This window comes from Myotis daubentonii, chromosome 15 (assembly GCF_963259705.1).
Source record: "Myotis daubentonii chromosome 15, mMyoDau2.1, whole genome shotgun sequence".
Classification (NCBI taxonomy): Eukaryota; Metazoa; Chordata; class Mammalia; order Chiroptera; family Vespertilionidae; genus Myotis; species Myotis daubentonii.
In genome coordinates, this window is record NC_081854.1 from 43452846 (window position 1) to 43477402 (window position 24557).

The 24557-nt window shown below is 51.1% G+C and overlaps 1 protein-coding gene across 5 annotated transcripts in view; it reads right to left on the reverse strand.

Moving 5' to 3' along the window:
- ZFHX3 (zinc finger homeobox 3) overlaps positions 1 to 24557 on the reverse strand; it is a 244773-nt gene that overhangs the window by 129990 nt on the left and 90226 nt on the right. For all 5 annotated transcript variants that reach the window (XR_009448889.1, XM_059667592.1, XM_059667593.1 and 2 more), the window contains exon 3: positions 19879 to 20375. Coding sequence is in view for 4 of the 5 variants with exons in the window: in XM_059667592.1 (XP_059523575.1) it covers positions 19879 to 20375 (497 nt within the window). In the remaining variant the exon portion in view is untranslated. The remainder of the gene's footprint in view (positions 1 to 19878; positions 20376 to 24557) is intronic.

Sequence of the window (24557 nt, forward strand, 5' to 3'; positions counted from 1 at the left end):
GAATGTGTCACATCTGATAGTAATAATTATTGCCACATGTGAAATGAGTGTTGCTATGCAAACCTTCCCTTTGCATTTCCTCATTTGTGTTTAAATTTGCAGCCTTATCGTGTTGTTGCCATTGATTTGCATTTCATGTCATGGGTGTTTCCAAACACACTTCTTGACACCAGCGTGAAACCGAGGCTGCCTCACAGCACCCACTGAAGGGCAAGAGCGGCCCTGTCACTCAAGTACACCTTCCAGATCCGCTCGCACGGACCCAATCGTCGAGGCAATGAGCTTGTGAGATTTTCTCCATGGCCCGCACTTTGCACATTGTTTCTGACGTTCAAGATTATTACAGCATTGTTCTTTCAAATCCAGGAGCAGGAGAGGGGCATCTCCACCCACACTGACTTAGAGCTGTTACCAGAAATGCCAGGTGTAGCCTTAATTTCATTAAACAACAAAAACAGTCATCTTTCAAAAGAGGTGGGGTAGGGAGGAAACATCCATAACTTGAGAGGCCAGGGAGACTAACTTCCAATGTACAAATAAGGGAAGAGGAGGAATGCACGTCTTTAAAAAAAAAAAAAAAGTTTCCCCTGAAGAAAAATGTTGGAAATCTTTTAAATTAATGGATAACAAAGAGTTGCCATGGAAACGGTTTTACACACTTGACCCGCAGGTGTTCCCTCCAGTGAATGGAGACTGGGATGGGACAGCCACAGTCAGGGACAGAAATGTAAACCCTGGAGGAAGACTCCTCCAGCAAGGTGAAGTCATCCACGCCCCCAGCCCTGCGGTTTCCTTATAAATGGACGCTTCGGCAAGGTGGACATGGCGGCTCTGCAGCGCCAGCCAGTAACCCCCTCTCTGCTCAGAGGCCGTTCCCCTTTACGATATTCTGTGGTATTGTCAAGGTTACGGAACATAAACAGACACAAATACGAAACATAAAGAGACACCAAAGCCAAATGCGTTCTAGTGTAACAGGAATGCAGGTTCCACTTCACAATCTCTCTCTGCCCCCACCCCAAACACACACTGTACATTTCTGGATTCTGATTTTGTTTTTGTTTCTTTAGAGCAAATATGCATTAGCTTTAATCATAATATATATGGGAATGGAAAAAAAGGAAGAGCATACAGTTCTGAGCATGCTGTGTACGCTAAATCGGTGTCTAAGACTAAATTCTTACTGACGCCTAATTCTGGTCACAGAAGGGAAATGTCGGCGTGCTGGTGTGCGTGGGAAGTCCTGTGGGGGTTTTGTCCTTTAAAAAAGTAATCAAATACTGAGATCCTCCAGGTTATTCAGAAAAAAATTATAAAAGGATGTTAATAAAAGTAACCTCACTGCTCACTCCTCTGACAACTGAGGACCTTAGCCACTTCTCAGAGAAGGGGTCCAACAATTTGTAGCAAAAATAAAGCTGGAGTCCTTTCTTAATTTTCAGAAGACCCTCACTAGGTCCCTTCTTGCTCCATTATTAGGAGGAGACAGACATGGGCCTTAAAAAATACAGTCCTGTGAGCACACACTCTTAGTGCCTGGGGGGAATTTGGGGATCTCGTCAAGCCCCCCATTTTTCAGACAGAACCCTGACTGGCTGGCCATCTCCCCCCGCCCTATTTTTCAGATAGAACTGGGACTGGCTGGCCAAGGTTAAATTATTTGCCCAAAGTCAATTCACTACACATTAGTCACATTTCTCTTAAGGAAAATTCTTTCTCCCTCCTCCAAACCAAGAAACACCATCCCTTCTGTCCCCCAAACCAAAAGTGTGACAAGCCCAAAGCTGATGAAAACCAAATTCAATCACGTGGTCTTCATCAATGGAAAAACTGACGCAAACACGTGGTTTTCTCACAGAGCCACGCGTTGCTTTGTGCATTATGCTGACTGCATGGTGGGCACACCCCATGTTGTTACCTCATTCAACTCGCTCACAGTCCCATGAGGCAGGTCGTTCCGTGGCCCGTTGTACAGCTGAGGAACAGAGAGGGATTCAGTTACGTGGCCAGCACCATGCAGCCGCGAAGGACGGAGCTGGGATTGGCGCCCGGGCAGCCTGACATCGGGGAGCCTCTCCTTCTTTGAAATCTGAAGAGCTACCTAGGTGTCTGTCCCCGAAGACGCTTAGGTGCCCTACCTCGAAGTTTTCTAGGGCCTGGCATCTAGTTGGCATTCACAACACCTGGAATGAGGCCCTGGCCGGGTAGCTCAGTTGGTTAGAGCGTTGTCCTAAAATGCGAAGGTTGCGGGTTCGATCCCTGGTCAGGGCACATTCAAGAATCAACCAATGGATGCATGAGTAAGTGAAACAAGACTTCTAGAACGACCAAGAGCCTACTGGACTCCCCAGCCCCTCCTGCAGGGTCTGAGAGCTCTTGACTGGGCGATGTTTCTGCTGCTAGTGAAACGTATGCCCGTCGGTAAAAAGCAGAACTCACCTGAGCCCTGTCTTCACAGACACAGCAGCATATCAATACCGCTCTCTCCATGTCGTGGGAAGGCAGAGGAGAGGGGAGAAGAGCCCTCACGTCAAACACGCAGCCTCTCTCTGTGCGGTGGAGGTCAGGGTGGCAAGTACATCTAACCACTGGCTTTTAGTACTGCACCCCCACATTGCATTATGGAAGTTCTCAATCACAGAGAAGAGCTGGGGGGGGGGTGTCATATAGTAGACACCTATATACCTACCATCTAGCCCAGCCGTGGGCAAACTACAGCCAGCGGGCCAGATCCGGCCCGTTTGAAATGAATAAAACTACTGAAAAAAAAGACCGTACCCTTTTATGTAATGATGTTTACTTTGAATTTATATTAGTTCACACAAACACTCCATCCATGCTTTTGTTCCGGCCCTCCGGTCCAGTTTAAGAACCCATTGTGGCCCTCGAGTCAAAAAGTTTGCCCACCCCTGATCCTAGCTGCTAAACTAATACTTGGCTGTATGCCTATCCATCCATTGATACACCTATCAATGTAGCCAATGTTTCTGATGCATTTCAGAAAATGTTTCAGACACCAGTGCACTGTCCCCCACAAATATTTCAGCATGTATATATAGTATTAACTATGTTTATGGGGTTTTTAGTACTTTTACTAGAGGCCTGGTGCACAAATTCGTACATGGGTGGGGTCCGGCCATTAGTGGAATATGGGCCGTTGCATTAGTGGAATATGAAGTCAATGCCTTGATCACCACCACCAGCATTTGTGTAAGACAACAGAAAGGATAAAATAGAAAGCATCAGAATGTAGCCACGCAGTAAAGATAAAATTATTTAATAAAATTTACACATGCAGAATACCTATTTATATGTGCTGACTCACTGATGTAAAATGTATCTTTTTTTTGGTTCACAGTCAACAAAGTTTATGAAGTTAAGGGCCGCAGCCCTTATGTTAGTACATTACCCTGCACATGGCAGGTGCTGGAAGAGGTGTGGCTTGAACATGGGCAGGAGGGGAGGAGGACACTGGAGTTCCTCTCTTACTGAGGCTGTGTTCTGCCATCAGGAACATGGTTCTCCCGGGAACGACCAGATCTGGGACTAATTAGCATCATTTAGACACGGACAGGGAGTTGGAGAGTGAACAGAAGGAGTAGGCTTTTCAGGGCTGAGCCCAATATTTATATTTCCATATTTAAGATCCATGTTTGGATAGCAAATCCTACTGGCACTCAAGTGTCTGCAAGGCCCTGGGAAGGACGCATAGTTGGATGAGAAGAAGCAGATACTGCTATGAAGGATCTTATAACTGAGTAGAGGAGAAGGGCCACCATAAGACGGATTTCAATGCTAAGTAAAAGGGGGAAAGCGCCATTAATTAGTCTCCAACATCATCAGTGTCTGTTGAGTACAAAGTGTTGTGATTGGGGTCAGCAGAATGTTGGGATACGGAGCCCAGGCCAGCTGCACGGGGGACTTTTCAAAGTACTTGGGCACAAGCTCACCATTGTACCAGGACTTTTTCTCCGCGGGTCGATGCAGAAACAAGCTCTGTGCAAAGCTGATGGTAAGTGACACGGCTGATAGCAGCTCTGGGATGCTCTGGTCCTCGCGGGACGTTCATTTTACTTGAACATATGAATTTGGACTCTAACTCATGAAAGGGTTCAGGCAGAGCCACTGCACCAGATTCGATGGCAGGAGGAAAATCACGGGCGCATTCTGCTAGTACACTTGTCATTCCGTAAATATTTACGGGGCTGGTGTCAGACACTGTTCTAAACACCAGGGGTACAGCCATTAAGAAGACAACCAAGGCCCTTGATCTTCTGTGAGACAAATAAACAAACAACAAACAAGAAAAAGAGGTAACTGTCGACACAGAGCAGGGAACTTGGGTGAAGTGACGCTGTTGCTACTTGAGGGTAGGCGGTCAGGGAGAGCCTCTCCGAGGACCAGACATCTCATGAGAGACAGATGATGGTCAAGGTCAGGGAAGTGCGTTCCAGGCAGTGGGACGGCAAGTGCAGACGCCCTGAGGCAGGTGCGCGCCTGGCATGCTGAAGGAACAGGAAGAAGGGCAGTGAGGTGAGGTGCAGAGGGCAACAGGGAGGGTGTTACATGATGAGGCTGGCAGGGTGGGTGCAGTCCAGATCACAAGGAGGTTTGCCAGCCACAGGACAGAACTCAGCTTTTATATTACATGGGACGGAAAGTCGTGGTTGGCTCTTTGCAGCAAATGATAGGGCCTGACGTACCTCGTCACAGAATCACCGTATGGAGAGTGCATTGTACGGGATGAGAACAGAAGCATGGAAAAGTTTGCACAGTTAGAGACAATGGTCGGGTGCCGGGGACATATTGTGGGGCTTATTGCGAGCTTGGGAATAGGTGAGTGAGAGAAAGAGCGGCTCACAAACAACTCCCTGTCTTTTGGCAAATGGTAGACCAGTGGTGGCCCTGACCAAGAGGCAGGAGCCCAGAGGAGAGAGGGGGTGGGTGGGGAAGTCACCAAGACTTCTCTCCAGACCACGTTAAGTCCGAGGAATCCATCACCACACATTTAAATGAAAATGTCCAGTAACGGCTGGAGATACAGATTTGAGTGTCAGCAGAAGGCAGATGTTTAAAACCACTGGAGTGAATTAGGCACTTAGGGAAAGTTATAAACAGAAAGAAGGGGCCTGGGCCAAGCCCTGGGGAGTCCAACATTTACTATTAAGTAACAGAAGAGAAGACCAGGAAGGAGGGCCAGAGGCGGCCTGGAGGAACTGGGAGATGGTGTCACAGAAGCCAAGGGAGGAGGAGGAAGTGAAGGGGCGGGGGGCAGGTGGCAAAGGCTGTGAGAGATCACGCGGGGTTAGGACATGGCCGATGGATTTGGTGACAAGGAGGACACTGGGGTCCCATCACATCCGTGGTGAAATGTGTGGTTTCTGGATCCAGTGATTAATTAGGAGGAAGTATCTTGAGTTCACGCACATGACCGGCACAAGAGAGAAGTCGGTCAGTGTGGCCTCGGGCAGGTGCCCCCTCACTAGGAACCAGTCCACTTCCTTGAGCACAGGCTCTAGCCTGAGGCCTGAGGTCCAGGGCCACGAGCAATACCCCATCGTCCACCTGCAGACAACAGCGCCTGCCCTCCTGCCTGCTCCATCCCCACCTCCCCTCCCCTCCCCCTGCTTCCAGACACCCTCCTCCACCTCCCAGGACCCTTCTCTGTCCCACCCAGGAGTTGTTCAATTTCACTAACCAAACCATACAGGCTCTATGCGTTTACCCTCTCATATCAAAATGGCACCTTTCCGACACTCTTCACCTACTTTTGTCACAAACAAACCTGCTTCAGGAAAAGAGAAGGTGAAGGGGAAAGCTGGTGACCCTGTGCTGGCGTCCACCTGTCTGGCGCTGAACTCCTGAGCGATCCCTCAGAGGCTACGGCAGCCCATGTTCTGAAGAGGCTCACAAACCAGTTGGAGCAACAAACTAACGCACGACACAGAGACCAGCTCGGTGCAAGTGGTGTGACAAGCACCCAGGACAGCGATGCCATCTGCAGCTGCTGGAGCAGGAGATCTTTCTGGAAAACTGGAAGAAATGTCTCGCTAGAGCATGAGAAGACTGACCAGGAAACATGCTAGTCTTTCAAGTCCGACAAAAAAGACGTTATGCAATAGGCCCAAAGCCTCTCTCAGCAATGTGGGATGCATGCATCCAAATTACGGAGAAATGAGCACTTACAGTGACATCTGTTGGATTAATTAGCTGTGTAATTAGGCTCCCCGGCGGAGCGGGGCTTTGTCGCCGCTGTCTGAGACTTCCCCAGGTGAGACTTTATTCCAAGTGCCACGCTCCAAGAGGAAAAGAGGCCAGGCCAGGCAGAGAAGGGAGGCCTGTGGCAGTGTTTGTGGGAGACGGTCAGAATGCAGAAGCAGGACTTTGGGGGGTCCTCTGGGACCCAGAGCATCGGAAAGGAAAAGTCATCCCCAGAAGCTTGACTGGAGAAGCTGCCGGCTCAGAACAAACCCGCAGATGCCCGCGTCTGGACCTCTGATGAACTCAGGCACCGAAGGCTCAGAGGCAGGAATTACCGCGAGAGAACAGAGATGGAGAACGAGAGGCAGATTCAATGCTGGACACAGAAAGACTGGACGAAGCACAGAATTCTGGTCCCTGGGGAAATTGCTCTTCTACGCTGGCAGCTGTGGCCACCACTACTGGGAACCCAGTCCGAGCAAAAGAAAAATAGTAAAAATGGTCAGATCCTAATCTGAGAACCAGAAAGCGAACAAACACACACAAGCAGACGCCTCCAGCCAAATCGCTCCCACGGCGCTTCCACGCCACAGCTGGCTGCGGAGCCGCGCGCTGACTCACGTCTCGGACACTGAACAGCCCCGGGACCCGCGCCTCTTGGCCTGGCTGACGGGAAGGGCTAGGAATGCTCCCCAAGCTCCTTCACTTTAATGATTTTCGAAAACAAGAGAGGGGGTGGCAGGATGGGAAAAAGGAAACGTGAAGCACCACGAAGGGGGGAGATGACTCTGGATCCACCTCGGCTCGGCGGCTCCTGCGCTGGAGGCAAGCCAGGGGCTCCCCACGCAGACCAGCTATTCAAATGACACGTTACGGACGCATGAGCCCAAGTCTACATGGAGTCAGCACCCGGCGAGTGGTGCAGACCGAGGGGGAGAAATCCCTTCCTCTCCCAGGAATGTGTCCCAGAGACCACGCCAGGGAACACCCTCCTACGTGCTGGGGTCCAAACCAGCAGCAGGAGAATGGGTGAGGGGACAGGTGCAGGGACGCTGCCCAGCAGAGACCTGCCGGTCCCTGGGGCCATACCTCTGCCTCGTTCCGAGAGACGGGAAAGCAAGGACAACCTAGTCTAACAGGCCGTCAGGAAATCCAGACGTCAGCCCAAAAGTGGTTCCAAAGGCCCAACAACCCTCAGGAACCAGCCGGTCACCAGAAAGAGCCAAGAGGGAGAAAGACGCAACAGGCCGGCACGTGGATGTGAAACTCCGTCCACAAATCCCATCCACGGGCCGTCGCGGCGGATAAACGGTAGTTACAACTGTTGACCTAAGAGCATGGATATGCTTTGGAGGCCGCCATCCGGGGCCTGGGAGCCTGCCCTGCCAATTAACAGGTTACAAATCAAACACTCGCAGTAGATCAACATTTCTGACCTTCTCACTAGTTTGCTATTTACAGGATGAGGACGCAGGTCCTAGAGGAAGTTCCCTGATCATTCCTGATGATTAGTCCAATTCGAATCTTCCCTCCGCGTTCCCACTAGCATCCTGCAGGTGGTGGACACTTGGGGCCTTCCCTGCACAACAGCCAGCTCAAGTGCTGTGATTTCCGTCACCTGCACATAAGCGGGAGCTACAGGCGGAGCCCAGGAGCCGAGTGTGAGCGGGGACACGCCTGGCGAAGCGGCAGTTGGCGCCACGGGGCATCCTGAACCATGTGGCTCCAAGGCACTTCAATCAAAGGAAATAACGGGGGAATTACTGAAAAACAAATTTTAGCAAAGAGCTCTGGAGAAAATTTCAGATTTCATTATAGGAAAAGCACTTTATTTAATGTAGAAAATGTGAAAATCTGATATGACAGTTTTCTATAAATAACAAAAATTGGAAATCATCATTGGAGGCGTTTGTAATTTTCCTCTTTTGTTGGGAACCACTGGGAAAAAAAAGGAAGTTTTACCAACTAGGAAGCCACCTGTCTCTGGAGGCTGCTGGCGGGACACCGCGAGAGACTTCTTCCCCGTCCAGGGGTGGGGTCATGCCAGGCACAATGACAGGATCCTGGTTAAATATGGATTCCAGACAAGGAGATACTGTAATGATATTTTAGGGGACATGCTTGTAATAAAAAACAGTTTGTTGTTGATCTGAAATTTACATTTAATTGGGTATTCCATGTTTTTATTTGCTGAATTTGCTGACCCTGCCCAGAGGCCTCCACTGGGTGTTTCTAGTGCCCTTGGGATCACTGCCTGGGGTGGCTGGTGTTAATAACCTCCGGCATGTCTGTGAGCAGTAGGTTTTCTTGTCCTTAAAGATTTTTTTAAAATATTTTTTATTGATTTCAGAGAGGAAGGAAGAGGGAGATAGAAACATCAATGATGAGAGAGAATCATTGATCGGCTACCTCCTGCACGTCCCCCTACTAGGAGCCTGCAACCCGGGCATGTGCCCTGACTGGAAATCAAACTGTGACCCCCTGGTTCATGGGTCCACGCTCAACCACTGTGTTACGCCAGCCGGGCTGTCTTTAACTTTCGTACTGTATCCTGATTGTTTGTTTGTTTGTTTGTTTTAAGTGCTGGAAACCTGACATTATCAAACGTCAAAGTATAAAAGGCCCAGTTCGTACCACCAAAATGGTTTCATAGTAACAGCTTTTCCCACCCTACCCTTCAATAGTGTTTATACTTTCAGGTTGTTGAAAACAGAATAAAGAACATGGCTCAGGTGTGTTATGTAATTACGTTAAAAGTTTGCCTTTTCCTGACAAGGTTTCTGCTTAATTATTCCCTCACAATTTCCCTTTCAAAACAGAACACCAGAAACACCTGTTGGGACTCCATCTCGGCAAATACACCCCTTTCTATCAAGTCCTTTCAGTCTGAGTCCTGGGCACATTCGAAGGGCTGGGCACGGGGTTCCCGCCCTGGCCCTGCTCTATGGCACGCACCCTTTTGCTGCCAGCTCGGGTTTGCCTCGCACAACTGTGACACATGGCGTTCCTCTGGAATGTGGGGGCGTCGGAGTGATGGCGGTGAAACTCTGCCGAGGGTGGCGGACCACCCCTGAGACAGCAGGTGGCATCCGTGCAGGGAATTCCACTGTGTGGCTTATCCTCTGTGTGGGGGTGGGCTGCAGGCGACTGACAGTTTGAGATTTTTCTGTCACCAGAAGATCTAGGGCTTTTAGCGTGAGGATTTGGGATTGGGGAGGCTTTCAAGGACTTGGACAAAGCGGCAGTTCTTAGAATTTCTGAGATTAGACTTCCTTGCTCCTCCGCCTGAGTCAGGGGCCGCGAAACAGCTTCTTTGGCATCCAGAGGAGCCGACCTACCACCTGGGCCTGCAAACCACTCACAATGAAAATACACAGTCATCTCACACTACCCGAGTAAGAACTTCAGAAAAGGGAACATTTAGGACTTTTAGTATTTGTTCCCTGGCCTTTGAGAGAGAGAGAGAGAGAGAGAGAGAGAGAGAGAGAGAGAGAGAATATGAATGAGACCCACGGTCTCCATTAAGGGACAATAAGAAACTCGAAACTCGGTCCCTTTTCCCAAGCTCGTCTCTCCTAGAGCCGCCTTCGTCTCAGTGAATTGGAGGAGGGTAATTAATCCTAGAAATCCCGCCCTGGGGAGCACGCTGGAGAGGAACAGGGAAAGGTGAGAGGAGGACATGTCATCCCCAAGACTTCACACGCCTGGGAAGGAGAACTGTGTCTCTGTCCCCTCTTCTTGCTCCTGGGTGCTTTCGGCAAACACCACGGTGTGCCTGGACTGTTCAAGAGGCGCCCCACTAGGTTTAGAGAACCAGGCACCATAAACGTGGCTTTTCACATCAGCGAGAGAGGATGGCTTCTGAAGGAATTATTGGACAATCAACCATCCAATTTGAAAGAGAATGCAGCTCTAAGTCACTCAATACTCAAAACCGGAGCCCTATGGCACCCCCACAATGGCCATTCCTCGTGGGTTAAAGACACAGCTGGGGCTGTGGGCAATACTGAGGAAGATATTGATCAAGTAATGCCCATCGCCTAGTTTTGAGCCCTGACTCCAACAACACTCACTAGCTTATGCCTCAGTTTCCCCATCTGGATATAGGCATATTAACAGAAGATGAAATCAAGTTAATACATGGGAAGCTGGGATAACAGTATCTGGCTTGTAATAAACACTGCCTAGGTGTTAGCTGTCACTTTTATTATTTTACTAGAGGCCCGGTGCACAAAAATTTGTGCACTCGGGGTTGGGAGAGGAGGTCCCTCAGCCTGGCCTGTGCCCTCTCACAGTCTGGGACCCATCAGGAGATAAGGACCTGCTGGTTTAGGCCTGCTCCCGGGTGGCAGAGGGCAGGCCTAATCCTAGGTGTAACCCCTGGTCGGGCTCAGAGCAGGGCCCATTGGGGAGTTGGGGCCCCGCCTCCTGTCATGCACAGAGCAGGGCGGATTGGGAGGTTGCCATGCCACCCTCAGTCATGCTCAGGGTAGGGCCGATTGGGGGGTTGGGGCACCACCCCCTGTCACACTCAAGGCAGGGTCCATAGGGAGGTTGCAGCGCCACTCCTGTCATGCACAGAGCAGGGCCGATCAGAGGGTTGGGGCTCCGCACCCTGTCACACTGATCCCGGTGCTGGGAAGCCTCGCTGCTCTGCTGATCCCAGGGCCAGGACGCCTCTCGGCTCCCCTGATCCCTGGCCCGGAGGCCTCTCGGCTCTGCTGATCACCGGGGCGGGAGGCCTCTCTGCTCCGCTGATCGCGGGGCCTCCGACTCCGCTGATCACGGGGCCGGGAGGCCTCTCGGCTGATCACCGGGGCTGGGAGGCCTCTCGGCTGATCACCGGGCCGGGAGGCCTCTGGACTCCGCTGATCACCGGGGCTGGGAGGCCTATGGACTCCGCTGATCACCGGGCCGGGAGGCCTCTGGACTCCGCTGATCACCGGGGCTGGGAGGCCTCTCGGCTGATCACCGGGCACAGAGGCCTCTGGACTCCGCTGATCACCGGGGCTGGGAGGCCTATGGACTCCGCTGATCACCGGGCCGGGAGGCCTCTGGACTCCGCTGATCACCGGGGCTGGGAGGCGTCTCGGCTGATCACCGGGCCGGGAGGCCTCTGGACTCCGCTGATCACCGGGGCTGGAAGGCCTCTGGACTCCGATGATCACAGGGGCTGGGAGGCCTCCGACTCCACTGATCACCGGGGCCGGGAGGCCTCTCAACTCCGCTGATCCCTGGCCCGGAGGCCTCTCGGCTCCGCTGATCACCGGGGCCGGGAGGCCTCTCGACTCCGCTGATCACCTGGGCCGGGAGGCCTCTCGGATCCGCTGATCACTGGGGCCGGGAGGCCTGTCGACTCCGCTGATCACCGGGGCTGGGAGGCCTCTCGACTCCGCTGATCACGGGGGCTGGGAGGCCTCTCGGCTCCGCTGATCACTGGGGCCGGGAGGCCTCTGGGCTCCGCTGATCCCAGGCCCTGAGGCCTCTCTGCCCTGCTGCTTCAGGGCTGTTTGGCTTCGCTCTGCTTGGAGCCTGAGTATGCAAATTAACCGCCATCTTTTAGCTTCTATAATTGAAACATTGTATCTTTTGGAGTTGTTGCTTCAGGAGCTCAGAGCCCTGCAGCTGCGGGGATCCTTGACTTTCTCCATCACTGGGGCAACCAAGCCTCCTATTCTCAGCTGCCTGGCTGCCAGCCGCCATCTTGGCTGACAGTTAATTTGCATATCTCGCTGATTAGCCAATGAAAAAGGTATCGGTTGTACGCCAATTACCATTTTTCTCTTTTATTAGTATAGGATAATTTAGAAGGAAAAAAAAAGCTTCCCCGAGAAAAGAGAAAAGTTAGAAGCATAACAGATTGGACGTCACACAAGTGAAAAGGTTCTGTATATTAAGATGCACCATAAGCTGAGTGACAGATGCAGCACAATGGGGAGGGGTGGCCGCGAGGAACCAAGAGCCCTCGGAAATCAACCAGGTAAAGGGACAAAGGGACAAACCAAGAAAAATACAGGGCAAAGGCCATGAGCAGGAGAGCCGCTACAGAAACACAAATGGCCAATAAACACAAGAAAAAATGTTCACTGAACCTAATCTCTAGAGACCCAAATTAGACCAGCTGTTCTGGGATGAAGAAAACAGAAAAATAACATCGTGCTGGGCACCTGTGCGGGTTCGCGGGTTATCTAATGGGGATGGTGGGAGAGGGGTGGTTACCTTCTTTCTGAAGAGCCAGTAAGAAGTAGAGTAACTACTGCGACTGCACCTGGAGCCCAGCGAGCCCACTTCTCGGGACAGCCCAGGTGGAGAGATGCATGTGTACACTTGGTCCCTACAGCAAAACACTGGAAACAGCCTAAACACATCAAAGGCTAGTTTGTCTTGTACTGTTTGTTTCTTCTTGTTTTTGAATGGGATCAACTTCATTTTTTCTAAAATACTATTCATTTAAAGAAAGTTCTAAACTGGAGACCTGGCAATGTTTGGTAAACCTGTAGCAGAGGAATGAAGATTTCTGCTAAGTTTTCAGGACAGTTAATAAATGGAATACTATGTAACCACAAAAAAGTGAACTAGATCTATACGTGCTGACCTGAAATGATGTTCATGATTAAAAGTTATATGAAAAGAACAAGCCAAGAGCATCCTGTATAATAAAAGCCTAATATGCAAATCAACCAAATGGCAGAACGACAGGTGGGCAGGGGGTGGGGCGGTGAGTAGGCGGCACCAGGCCAGCCAAAGCGGGTGCCAGCAGGCAGAAGGAGGGGACAGCAACCAGGGGGCAGCGGCGACCATCAGCAGCGGGGCCGGCTGCTCGCTGCCGGTGCCTGGTAGGCCCACTAGTCGCCTCCTAACCTGTCGGTCGGACATCCCCCGAGAGCTCCTGGACTCTGAGGGTGTGCAGGCAGGGCTGAGGGATGCCCTCCCCCAAAGTGCATGACTTATCATGCACCGGGCCTCTAGTGTGTCTATAAAGGTTTTTAAGTGAACAGTGTGTATATGTACATAATCATGTACATCAGTATAAACACAGAAAAAGAAGGATACAATTTAAATAGAACAGTGATTTGCTTCTGAAAAATAGAGTGGGAGAGTAGAAAAAAAAATCCATTTAAAAAATTATTGAAAAATACTTTTAAAGGTATCAGAAAGGGCTCGGGTTCAATTTTGTAAAATGCCTAAGTTATACGAAAAGGAGGAAATAAAAATGTCGTATGTTCTGGCTGGTGTGGCTCAGTTGGTTGGGTGTCATCCCATGCACCAGGAGGATGCCAGTTTGATTCCCCATCAGGGCACATGTCCAGATTCTGGGTTCAATCCCTGGGTCTGGGCGGGGGAGGGGGGGGCAGCTAATCCATGTTTCTCTCTCACATCGATGTTTTTCTGTCTCCTTCCCTCTCTCTCTCTCTCTCTCAACCTAATAAAAACATATTTTTAAAAAATATATGTATCCTAAGATTAGGCTAATATTTATTTTCTCTTCCTGAATTGTTCAAATGTTCTCCAGTGAACATATTTACACATACTAATTATTTTTACCATAAAAATAAGAAAAACACATTTTATTATTAGCTTACATTTGCGGTAACATATTATGCTAGTCTCATAAGAGATAATTAAGAACATGGTGTTTTCACAGGGGCTTACCTTTACCATCCACAAAAAAGAGAAATTCACAAAAACAAGAGAGTAAACAAAAATACCAAAAGCTTTTGGGAAAATGAGAAAAGTGTTATGGTTAATGGTTGTAAAACTAGTTTTTCCACAGGTGGCATATACAGCACTGGACTTTTAAAAAACAGGCACATTGAGTAAGGTTTCAATTCCATTATGTGGTGTCAGAAATGTAGAGCCAAAAGCTTGTGCTTAAAGCCAATGGGCAGAATGAATGTGTTGACAAAAACAGTACCCATTGGGGGGATGCAGATGAAGGTGGGTGGGATGGTTCTGGATGGAGGTGAGGACAGGGCATCTCTGCAGTGTGGAGCCAGCCTTGCACTGCACACACTGACGACAGGATGGCCATCGTCACCATAGCAGTAACGGATGAACTTGTTCAGGACAGGGGCGCTCTCTCTAAAAAAATATCTTTTCCTCTCCCCAGAGTCCCCCTGACGTTAACTGTGGCCAGAAACCCTGCCTGAACTAACCGGGGCTCCCCGGCCATGACCAGGGGACCCATGTGCAGCCTCACAGCCCAGCTGCAGGAGCCCCACCTCCGTAAGGCCAGCCATTAAGGGGGGGAAATGAACTTCAGACCCACAGCTGCTACAGGAGACGGAGGGCATGAAGGCTAAATGTGCTGAAATTTACCCAAACATCTGGCCTTTCACACCTTCTAAATCAACCACACGAAAACATTCCCTTCCTTTCATTTTTGGTTGAAGGCATCAAGGTATGAGGAGAAGAAGGCAGAAGTATGCACTTAAAAAAAAAAAAAAAGTCATCCTAATGAGAAAACAAGGACTGAGGAAACTGGTTCCAGAATGACGATGTGAACCAGATGATACTCACACCAGCGCTTCCAACACTGGCCACGCCAGGGCGGAGAGGACCAGGAGGGCGGGGGGCTCGCCGGAGGATTTATACACTTTCTTTCCAAACCAAACAAAGGCCACCAGTCACAACCTCTGGGCATGAACCACGCAGCTGTCTTCCTAAAACCCCAACCCAGCCTCCCTGCACCCAGACAGGCTCATGAGGGATGCAGAGTGCAAACCAAATATCTGACGTCTATATTCTGCAATATGTCCACGCAGCCTATAGTGAGTCTACGGCCCTGCTTGGGGCGTGAATGCCAACAAGTTTCTTACCCGTCATGGAAAGAACGGAGAAGACAGATTCTAGAGTAATGCAGAGTCTGACCAAGGGGCTCTTCCTGCCTTCCCTGGCCTTGCGTCACCCTAACAGGATGGCACAAGTGAAAGTCTGGGTGTGTTTTTCCGTCAGTCAGTGCCGAACTCCTACTTTTAAGCCAAGTCGAGTTGGCATCTCGCCGTCTGTTCGCCTCGCTGGCCCAAGGCAGCCCACATGGGGCCCAGACCCAACTCGGTGGTAGACAACCGTCTTTGTGTCTAATTTAAGATTAATATGAAACCTTCGGGCTTGGCCCAATCAAAGGAACTTCAGCTGGGAACTGTTTGAGTAATAGATTCTGGTGGGGTCTTAATCTATCTGCTCAAGTTGATGGATTTCCATTCCAATGACTCTCAGGTGAAGAAAAACATCAAAGTGGAAACCAGATTCTAATAGTTGGCAGGTGTGCACTGATCGCCACCTGCCCTTTCTGCACCCTCCTCCCCCAGCAGAAAACACGGCACGTTTCAGACAGCTCACCAGGAACGCCGCGCAGCAGCACCGTCCAGATGAGCACAGGAGAGCTCACACTAGCCCCGGAGCCGCACACTGGACTCGGGGTCTCGGCTAAGCATGGAGCAAGGGGCAGGTGTCTGTCAGCACGGCGGTCCCCCTTGTCTGCAGTGTCAGTTTCCTACAGCCCACCACAGTCCAAAATTATTAAATGAACAATTCCAGAAATAATCCATAAGTTCTAAATTGCACGCTGTGCTGAGTAGGGTGACGAAATCCCCCATCATCTCCCGCAGCCGGTCTGGGATGTGAATCATCCCTCTGTCCAGCACATCCTCGCTGTACACGCTCCCCACCCGTTAGTCACTTCAGCTTGGCCATCAGATCAGCCGCTTTGGCATCACAGGGCTTGTGTTCGAGTGACCCTTACTTAGTGCCACATCCATCTCCTATCACAGCATATTGTTTTAATTGCTCTCTTTTAGTATTAGTTGTTGTTAATCTCTTATTATGCCTAATTTATTAAGTTAAACTGCATTCTAGGTATGTATGTATAGGAAAAAACTTAGTGTATTCGGGCAACCACTGGGGGTCTTGGAACGAGCATCCCAGTGAATACGGGGGAAGGGGGAGGCTGCTATATCTGCCGCTCCCCTATTTCAGATAAGTGAGGGCACCCACATCTCCGTGGCAGGGAGGGTGCAGGTCCCACACGCACAGGGTGAAGCAGCAGAAAGGTGCATGCTTCGTGCTCTAGAACTGCAGCCCTACTGAGAGACCAGCACCTTTTCCATAGCACCCTTCCACTCGGGCTCAGCTGAGTCGCTGTGGAGACAAACCAAGAGCCAGCTGCTAAGCTGGATGGCCTGCCTGCTGTTCTGATCCATCGCGATGTCCCATGTTCCGGTGTGAGGATCCGGAAAGGTGACCACTAGGGGCTGGGCCAGAGTCACACAAAACTCACGCCAGGCACTCAATCGTGAGCTCTCCACAAAAGTGAGCTTGCAGTTTGGAGAAAAGGACACATTGTCTGTCCGCTGTCTGGGCCCCTACACTCCCAGCCCCACACCCTAACACTCCCAGGAGGCAGGGAGGGAGAACTCATGGAACATCAATCTCCATTTAAAAACTGCTCTCACACAATAATCAAAACTAGACAATTCCAGGCAACAGAGATCATATCACTCGGTTCTGGGGTTTTTGTTGGTTTGTTGGTGTTTTTGCAGATGAGTCCAGCTCTCTCTCGTGTCTGGATTAGAAATTCTCTCACATTTTCAGGCAGTTCAGTCCCAGAACAGCAACCTGTGCTCCGGCGTTTATGAGGCCCGGAGAAGTGACTCTGGACCGGAGCGAGGTCAAATGACAAGCCGGAAAGCCACGCCTTCGCTTGCATCTCCCGGGCCCGTTGCTCTCTCCTCCGACATGAAAAAGGAAGAGGAGGGAATAAAAGCCTCAGTTGAAAGAGAGGGTGGGAGGCCTATCAGGAAGTCCCATCCATCATGGCCACTTGAGTAGGTGCAGCAGAAAGCAAGCCAGGGAGTCTCCCTGACCGATAATGAATAATTTGCCAGGCAAGTGGGGTGGGGTGGGGCGGGGCGGGGACTGGGAAGGGGTGAGCCAGGAGGGCTGCGCGAGAAGCAGGGCGCCCTCCCCGGTCAGGAGCATCTGGAGCTGTTTCTCTAGCAGACAGTAAAGAACTCGATTACATCCAGTTAACTGTGCACTAAACTGATTATGCATGTGCTGGGCTAATGGATTACATTAGCAAGAGGAAAAATAACATGCAATCAATCTCCATCTACTACAGGCCACACCAGGGCGGAGAGAAAAACTCGCTCTCAGACCACCTCGTCCCCACCCCACACCCCGGGACCCTGGGAGAGGGCGCCCCTCTCCGTCTCACTGGGGGACGAACGGCCAGGGGAGGGTGCTGCAATGACAGGCCTGTCCCTGTGGCAGCCCCAAGTGGGTGGGAGAGCGCCCACCCCCACCGCAGAGCCCCGCAAGCAAGGACAAACGACACCGGACTGATGACACAGGGAATTCTGCCCCGAGTGTAGGGGCTGGTGGCGCCCAGGGTGTGCCAGCCAAACGCACTGTTGGGGCACCTCTCTTTCAGGCACTGGTTCCCATGTGCCATCCTGCATCCCAAAACCTATGGCCCTTCCACCTGCACCGCCCTTTTTGAGCGCCCTTTAAAAAAAAGAAAAAGAAAAAAAAAGATGGCCCAGCTGGCGTGGCTGTGGTTGAGCATCGACCTATGAACCAGGAGGTCACAGTTCGATTCCCAGTCAGGGCACATGCCCAGGTTGCAGGCTTGATTCCCAGTATAAGTGTACAGGAGGCAGCTGATCGATGATGATTCTCTCTCATCACTGATGTTTCTCTCTTTCTCTCTTCCTCTCTGGAATCATATAAAAATATATTAAAAAAATGTTTAATGAAAAGATAAGGCCAGGGAGGAGGATGGAGACACACGCACTGTTTCCCTCACAAACCGCCTCAAACCCACTCTCGGCGTGACTCCTGGAAGTGGTTCGGGTCCCAAGGGGGGACATTCTCAGCAAACCCTCCCGGCCCCGGCCCTCTGGAAGCAAAGCCGAGGGCCTGGTGTACTCTTACTGGAGGACGGGGCGTGGAGTGAGTCACCCCTGTGCACACTTTGTAATCTGAAGAGCAGTTCCCCTGGATGGAGGAGACTGGCTTCACGCCACCTCTAAACGACCCTCATCAAAGTTGCACACAACCTTCCGTGGCCACACCGAGTCCTTTGTACTGATTTTGCTCAGTGGGGTCCTTTGGAAACTTTTTTCCACTGGTTTTTCCATCAGGTTTTCTTGACCACATCGGCACCACCCTGTGGCCAGTTAAGACCTCCAATTTCAACTCACCACAAAGAGCCTTTTATTTCCAAGGTGGCACAGCACTAAGCCACCCAGCGAGGCTCTTGATCACTTAGGACAAGGGGGCTGGCTACGTGGTGTCCAGGCCTTCCCCATGGCACCAGTCGAGCCCCTCCATGCCGGAGTCAGCTGTCACTCCAGAACATTCTATTCCCACTGCCTCATTCCTGCTTTCTCCTCCTCTCCCTAAAATGGGTTCTCATCCAATGCTACACAGGCCTCTCGCCAGCCTGAGAACGAGCAACTGTAAAACGCGTTCCAGGCATCAACGTCCCAGAGACCGTGTGGGGAGGGTCGGAAGTCTTCCGCATCAGAGTCTCTACTGAAAATCACAAGGGGATGACGGCAGCTCAGGATCAGCAAAAACTCGACCCTCCTTGGCCCAAAGACCTGAGACCCCATGTGAAAGGAAAAAGGAGAGACTGACAATACAGGGAGGAAAGGGGAAGAGGCAGTGAGGGCGTGGATGGTATGCGGAGGGAGGCTGGGCAGATTTATGGCGATTTGTACCTGACTGTTCATACTAAAGCCATTACGGGATGATTAGAGAAAAAGGTGAGGCTTTAAGTCCAGTGAAAATCAATAGAAGCGTCTGGAGCAATTCTGCCGTGAGAGTGAGAGGACTATTTACAGTATCTGAACACCAGCTCCTCCTTACAGTCTATGGGCGGAGAGAGAGCCGGGAGGGGTCAGGGAGGGGTTAAAGGAGCAGGAAGGAGGAATGAAGGAAGGGGAGAGAGGACAGAACAAGAGGAGGAAGATGGGAGAAGCCTGGAAAAGGGAATAAAAATACACGGAAGAGAAAGGAGGATTGGGGGAGACCGAGGGAAAGAACAAAGGAGCCCCCTTGCCTGATCCCCTGCTTCCCCCATAACATTTCCCCGTCTAGCCTCCTGTCTAACTTATTCATGGTGTGTAGCACGCATTTCCTGGGGGAGGGCAGGGATTTTTGTCTGTTTTGTGCATGGATGCAGGCATGTACCCAGAACAGTGCCTGGTATACAGTAGGTGTGTATGTGCTGAGTGAACAAACAAACGAATGAACAAACGTACACAGCACCCAAAGAATATCCAGGAGAGATTTTTTTTTTTAAAAGGGAGCGATGAGATGGAACGGACAAGGGGAGCGAAAGCTCCTGGGGGAGGGGGAAACCCAGGCACACAAAAGCCAGGACTTGGGAAACGGTAACTGTGAGGACAGAAGGAAAGTCAACTGTAGAGACAGTCGAAGGGCAAGGGGAACAAAGTGATAGGACTGGGCTCCCGCCAAAAAAACCTGCCCCTCTGAAACAGGGCACCCCATGGAGAGAACCCTCATGTACCAGCCGACGCCTGCCACCCGCTGCAGCTGCGCGAGGAAGCGGATGTTCGCGCCCCTTCCCGCACCGGGTCACCCACCCTCGCCCATCTCCCAGGGAGCCGACCGGACCCACTGCTCCCGAGGCAGCCCGGGCCTTACCTTGTACAGCTTCAGGCTGGCCTCGTGCCTGGAGTTGACCGTGTGCAGCCGCAGCTTCTCCAGGCTGTTGGTGTAGTAGTCGCAGGCGTTGCACTTGAGGTGGACGGGGTTGCCGATGGCCACGCACTTGAGCCGCCACTCGTTGGCTTTGCCGCCCTCCTTGATGTGGGCCACCAGCTGGTACTTCTGCACGTGCTTGTCCGTCTTACAGTGCAGCTGGAAGTTGGCCTTGAGCTGCGTGTTGTAGCGGCAGAGCTTGCACTGGTGCGAGTCGCCCACCACGGCCTTCCAGTCGTCCTCGGGGAGGCTGCGCTCCACGTTCATGTGCAGCCCCAGCAGCTCCAGGTTGTCCGTGGTGAACTTGTTGCACACGGCGCACTGGAAGAGCTTCAGCGACGGGTCGTTGGTCTGGATGAAGCTCTCGCCCAGGTTCATCAGCTCCTCCGACACCAGCTGCCCGCCCCCGAGCCGCATGTCGAGGGGGATCTCACCGCCCACTGTGGGGAAGGAGAGGAGAGGAGAATGAGCGGCCAGGCTCACAGCTGCAGCCGTACCCCGGCACCTCCCTGCCCTCCACTCCCCGCCACCTGGGTTCGAGCAGAAAAAAGATCACATTTCAAGTGCTGCAAGGTGCTACTAACTGGAAAAACCACACACACACACACACACACACACACACACACACACACATCACCTTCATGCATTCCGATCTTTCTAAAATCTGTGAAAGGCTTTATTTTATGGGTGCTTTTGTGTTCCTTTGGAGAAGAACACCTAGGAAGAGGCAGGAACCATAATCTTTGGAATATTTCCATTTAGCCCCTCGCTTAGATGCAAGGAAAGATAGATATAAGCATCATTCACTGGACATGATAGGATCTGAAACTTCAGAACCTGAAAAGTTGGAAATGAGTTACAGCTGCAATCTGTAACACCAAGTCTTTATGGCGAATCAGATCTCATCGAAGGCAGCGCCATCCAGGAGAACTTTGGGCGAAGACGGAAACGTCTGTATCTGCATCCTCCAACATGGCCATCATGACCACAGGTAGCTACTGAACACTTGCAATATGGCTAACGTGCAACCGAGAAACTGAAATTTTATTTACTCTTAATTTGTTTAAATTTAAGTGGCCACACGTGGCTAGTATTGGTCAGTGCAGGTCTAAATCTGAGATTTCGGGAAAGATCTCCTTATCACGTCCCACTGACCAATGTCCCATCTGCCCGTCAATGGTGCCAGCTCCTCCCACACCCCCCGGAAGTGCCATCTTTTCCCTTTCTGAGCCCCATGCTGCGTGAAACGGAGGTCTAATGGCACCTTCTCCTTGGCCATAAGTCAGCCTCGGACAGAGCCACATGCTGGCCAGTGTCCCTACAGGGGGCTTCCTCTTTAGGGCAGGGCCAGCCTTCTCCTCGCTGAGCCTCCAGCAAGTCCCTCCACAGATGCCCACACGTCCGCTGTGCCAGGCAAGGGTGAGAAGGTCTGGGAAGTGAACTAGAAAGTGGATGTGGGATCAGCAGTGAAATGCAAAGGTCAGTTCACAGTCTCCGTCCATTCCGCCTCCAAAAAAAAAGGGGGGGGTGCCTGAGAAAGCTCAGCAATTCCCTCCCCACCCCTGTGATTTTTTGGTCCCTCACTGCCCTGCATAAAACAGGGAGCGGCTCTCACTTACCAGCAGCAAATTAACGCTGCACGCTCTTATTCGTACCACGAGAAAGGCTGGCGAAGAGCAGCCTTCCCTCCGTTCCTCAGAAGTGTACAGTCAAGCATGACGCTGGGCACCGGGCTTCTATTTTCTGCCTCTGCCCCGAACACGTGCACACTTGAGCTATGGTCGCCCCTGCCTCTCCCCAGCTGATATTTAAACTTGACCTTTTACAGGTGGTCGGGCTGAGGTTATTTTCCTTTTAATGACTGATTAGAACCCAAGCTAGTGGTTAATCCAAGAAAAGACGTTACATATATTTTTAAATGATTTTTTTAAATGTACACTACTCGGGGCACCTCCAGCGGGAGAGCAGTGCGGGCTATACGCAGCAGCCCGGCTGCGTTTGAGGTCCATGGACAGCCTCGCAAGCCACCAAAGTCTGCGCGGGGAGCTTTCTGCTTGTCTCCTCTCTTGCCATCTCCCCTGGTGAGAGGAGCCATCACGAAGACATTCTTTTTAGGACGAGAGAGAAAAAGAGGAGGAAAAAAGCCTAAAAGCTCTGCCCGCTCCTGGGGACCGCGACCAAGCAGCATCCATGAAATGTACGCGGTGTTCAGTGGAAGCGGAACTGCCGGAGGGGGAGGCGAGGAGCAAGCACATATTTGTTCTGATGCCAACCGCCCGAAGCAGCAAACCTTCTCCACTTTTTAAATGTAACCTCGGCTTATCAACATCGCGCTAAGGAGGAATTCGACTGTCACTTGGATGCTGGTGTGAAAATGAGAAGTCCTCGGACACACGGAGGAGAAAGTCCCTATTCCCGCTCCAAGCTCTTAAAACAAAATGCAAATCCAAGACAGAAGCAGAGAAGCCACGAGCTGAGGGGGACTGACTAGAGCACCAAACCTTGGAGAAACAAAACCACGGCTCAGAATCCTACCCATCCATAGCGCTGGCAGGAACTAATTCAGGCCCGAAAAGTAGAACCTGCCGAATTCACAGGGATTAGGAGGAGAGCCCCAGTAAGGGAGAACTTAGCAGGCGTTGACTTTTGAGCCACGCTGGATAGATGGTCTTGGAAAGGAATGGCCGCCCCCTCCCCACATGCACCTGACTTCAACATGGAAATTTAAATCCAGGCACAAGAGCCTGCCCATCAGCACATCATCAGAGGCACATTGTGGGAAAAGATACCTTCTACCAGCCGTGGGCAAACTACGGCCCGCGGGCCAGATCCGGCCCGTGTGAAATGAATAAAACTAAAAAGAAAACAGACCGTACCCTTTTATATAATGATGTTTACTTTGAATTTATATTAGTTCACACAAACACTCCATCCATGCTTTTGTTCCGGCCCTCCGGTCCAGTTTAAGAACCCATTGTGGCCCTCGAGTCAAAAAGTTTGCCCACCCCTGTTCTAGACTCAAAGGCAGCAGCAGAGAACCTGGAAACCCCATGCAGGTGGCCTGTGGCTGGCTGGCTGGCTACTTGGGGAGCACAGGGACCCGCCACGAGCTCCCGGCTTCCCAGTGCTGTGCTCAACTTTAGAATGGAAGGGGCTGTTTGGATGGATACTGAGATGGCCTCAGTTCTATACCTTGTCTGCAAACGGTGGCAAATCGCACCAGCCCAGACCAATGGTGACGACCCTTTCCTTAAAGGCCCCTAGAGAGCAAGCATCCCAGATCAGCATGTTTGAAATCACCACAGAGAAGGTTCTGGCAAAGGAAGTATGAGAATAACTTTGCAAGCCGGAGTGGGTTTCACCAAAAACAATTTCCCCCTGCAGAGCCCAGGAATATCTAATAACCTATGGCCCTCCCTCCCTCGAATGGCCTACAGAAACGTCAGTGGAGCTGCAGAGAGAACCAAAAGAGAGGGCTCTTCTCATTTGTATATATCCGTGTCTACTGAGGTCCCAAAACTTAAATTGCAAGTCCTCTGGACATGCCCTGTGGTACCTGCACCCACTCAGGTGTTAGCACAAAGCATCTGTGGCTCTTGTCTGATCTTGACCAGCTGCTGTGGCCCGAAGGCAGACGCAGGAGGTTGCAGAGATGCACCTCAGCTGACAAGCAGAGCCACTGGAAATTCAGGGGCCCTTCTTGGCTGGCCGGGCTTAGGTCCTTAAAAGGGAGAGCTCTCTTCTCTTTAAGAAATAAAATGCAGATCATCAATGTATGTCCAGAGCACAGAGATTCATTCTTCTATTTCTTTGGCATCTGCCATATGCCCACAATGCATGAATGCCCCCAGGGACTCAGACACTTGGTGTAAAAGCAAAACATTTCTCTACCTCTCCATGTAAGCCTACGTCAGAATTACTGGTTTTCAAGGTAATTAAAAAGATCTCACTTCGGCTCAGTATGAACCCATCCATTTTCTGTGTCTTCATTCCACCTACATTATATTTGATTTACTCCAAGATCTGCCTCCTCAAGATTTTAAATCTCCAGACTAGAAAACCCCAATTCCCACAGGCTTAAAAAAAAAAGTCTTAGCGTGCTGATGCCATCCCTTGATGTGCATCCCTGTGGTTCACTCTGGGGACCAATAAGACAGCTTATCCCTCCGCATCCTAGATTAACCAGCCAGGGAGACTTCTTCCAACCACTTGGTAATAAAGGATCAACAGGTCAATGTTCCAAAACAGAAAACGAGATCAAAGCAGCAAAGTCTCAAATTTAAATGCATAGCTGGAAAAACAAATTAACTGTTATGAAATGTAACTCATCAGCAGCAATTAGCACGAAAACACCATGCACATAAAGGCATTCTGACTGGTGAGGTTTGGTCCCTGGCGCTGACCTAAACCGTGCCAGGATAAAGGTACTTGCTGACATTCTGGTGCCAAGAACAACTTATCCCAGTGCCGGGGAGGGGATGCTGCCTAATTCGGCCCATTGCCACTGGTCCCGAGTGGTTAGCGGTCAGGGGATGGAGAGCAGGCCCTGCCTGCCCGGGGGCACCGGTGGCAGGGGCAGGAGTGGCCCAACCACGCCTCATGAAACTGATTTGTACATTTTC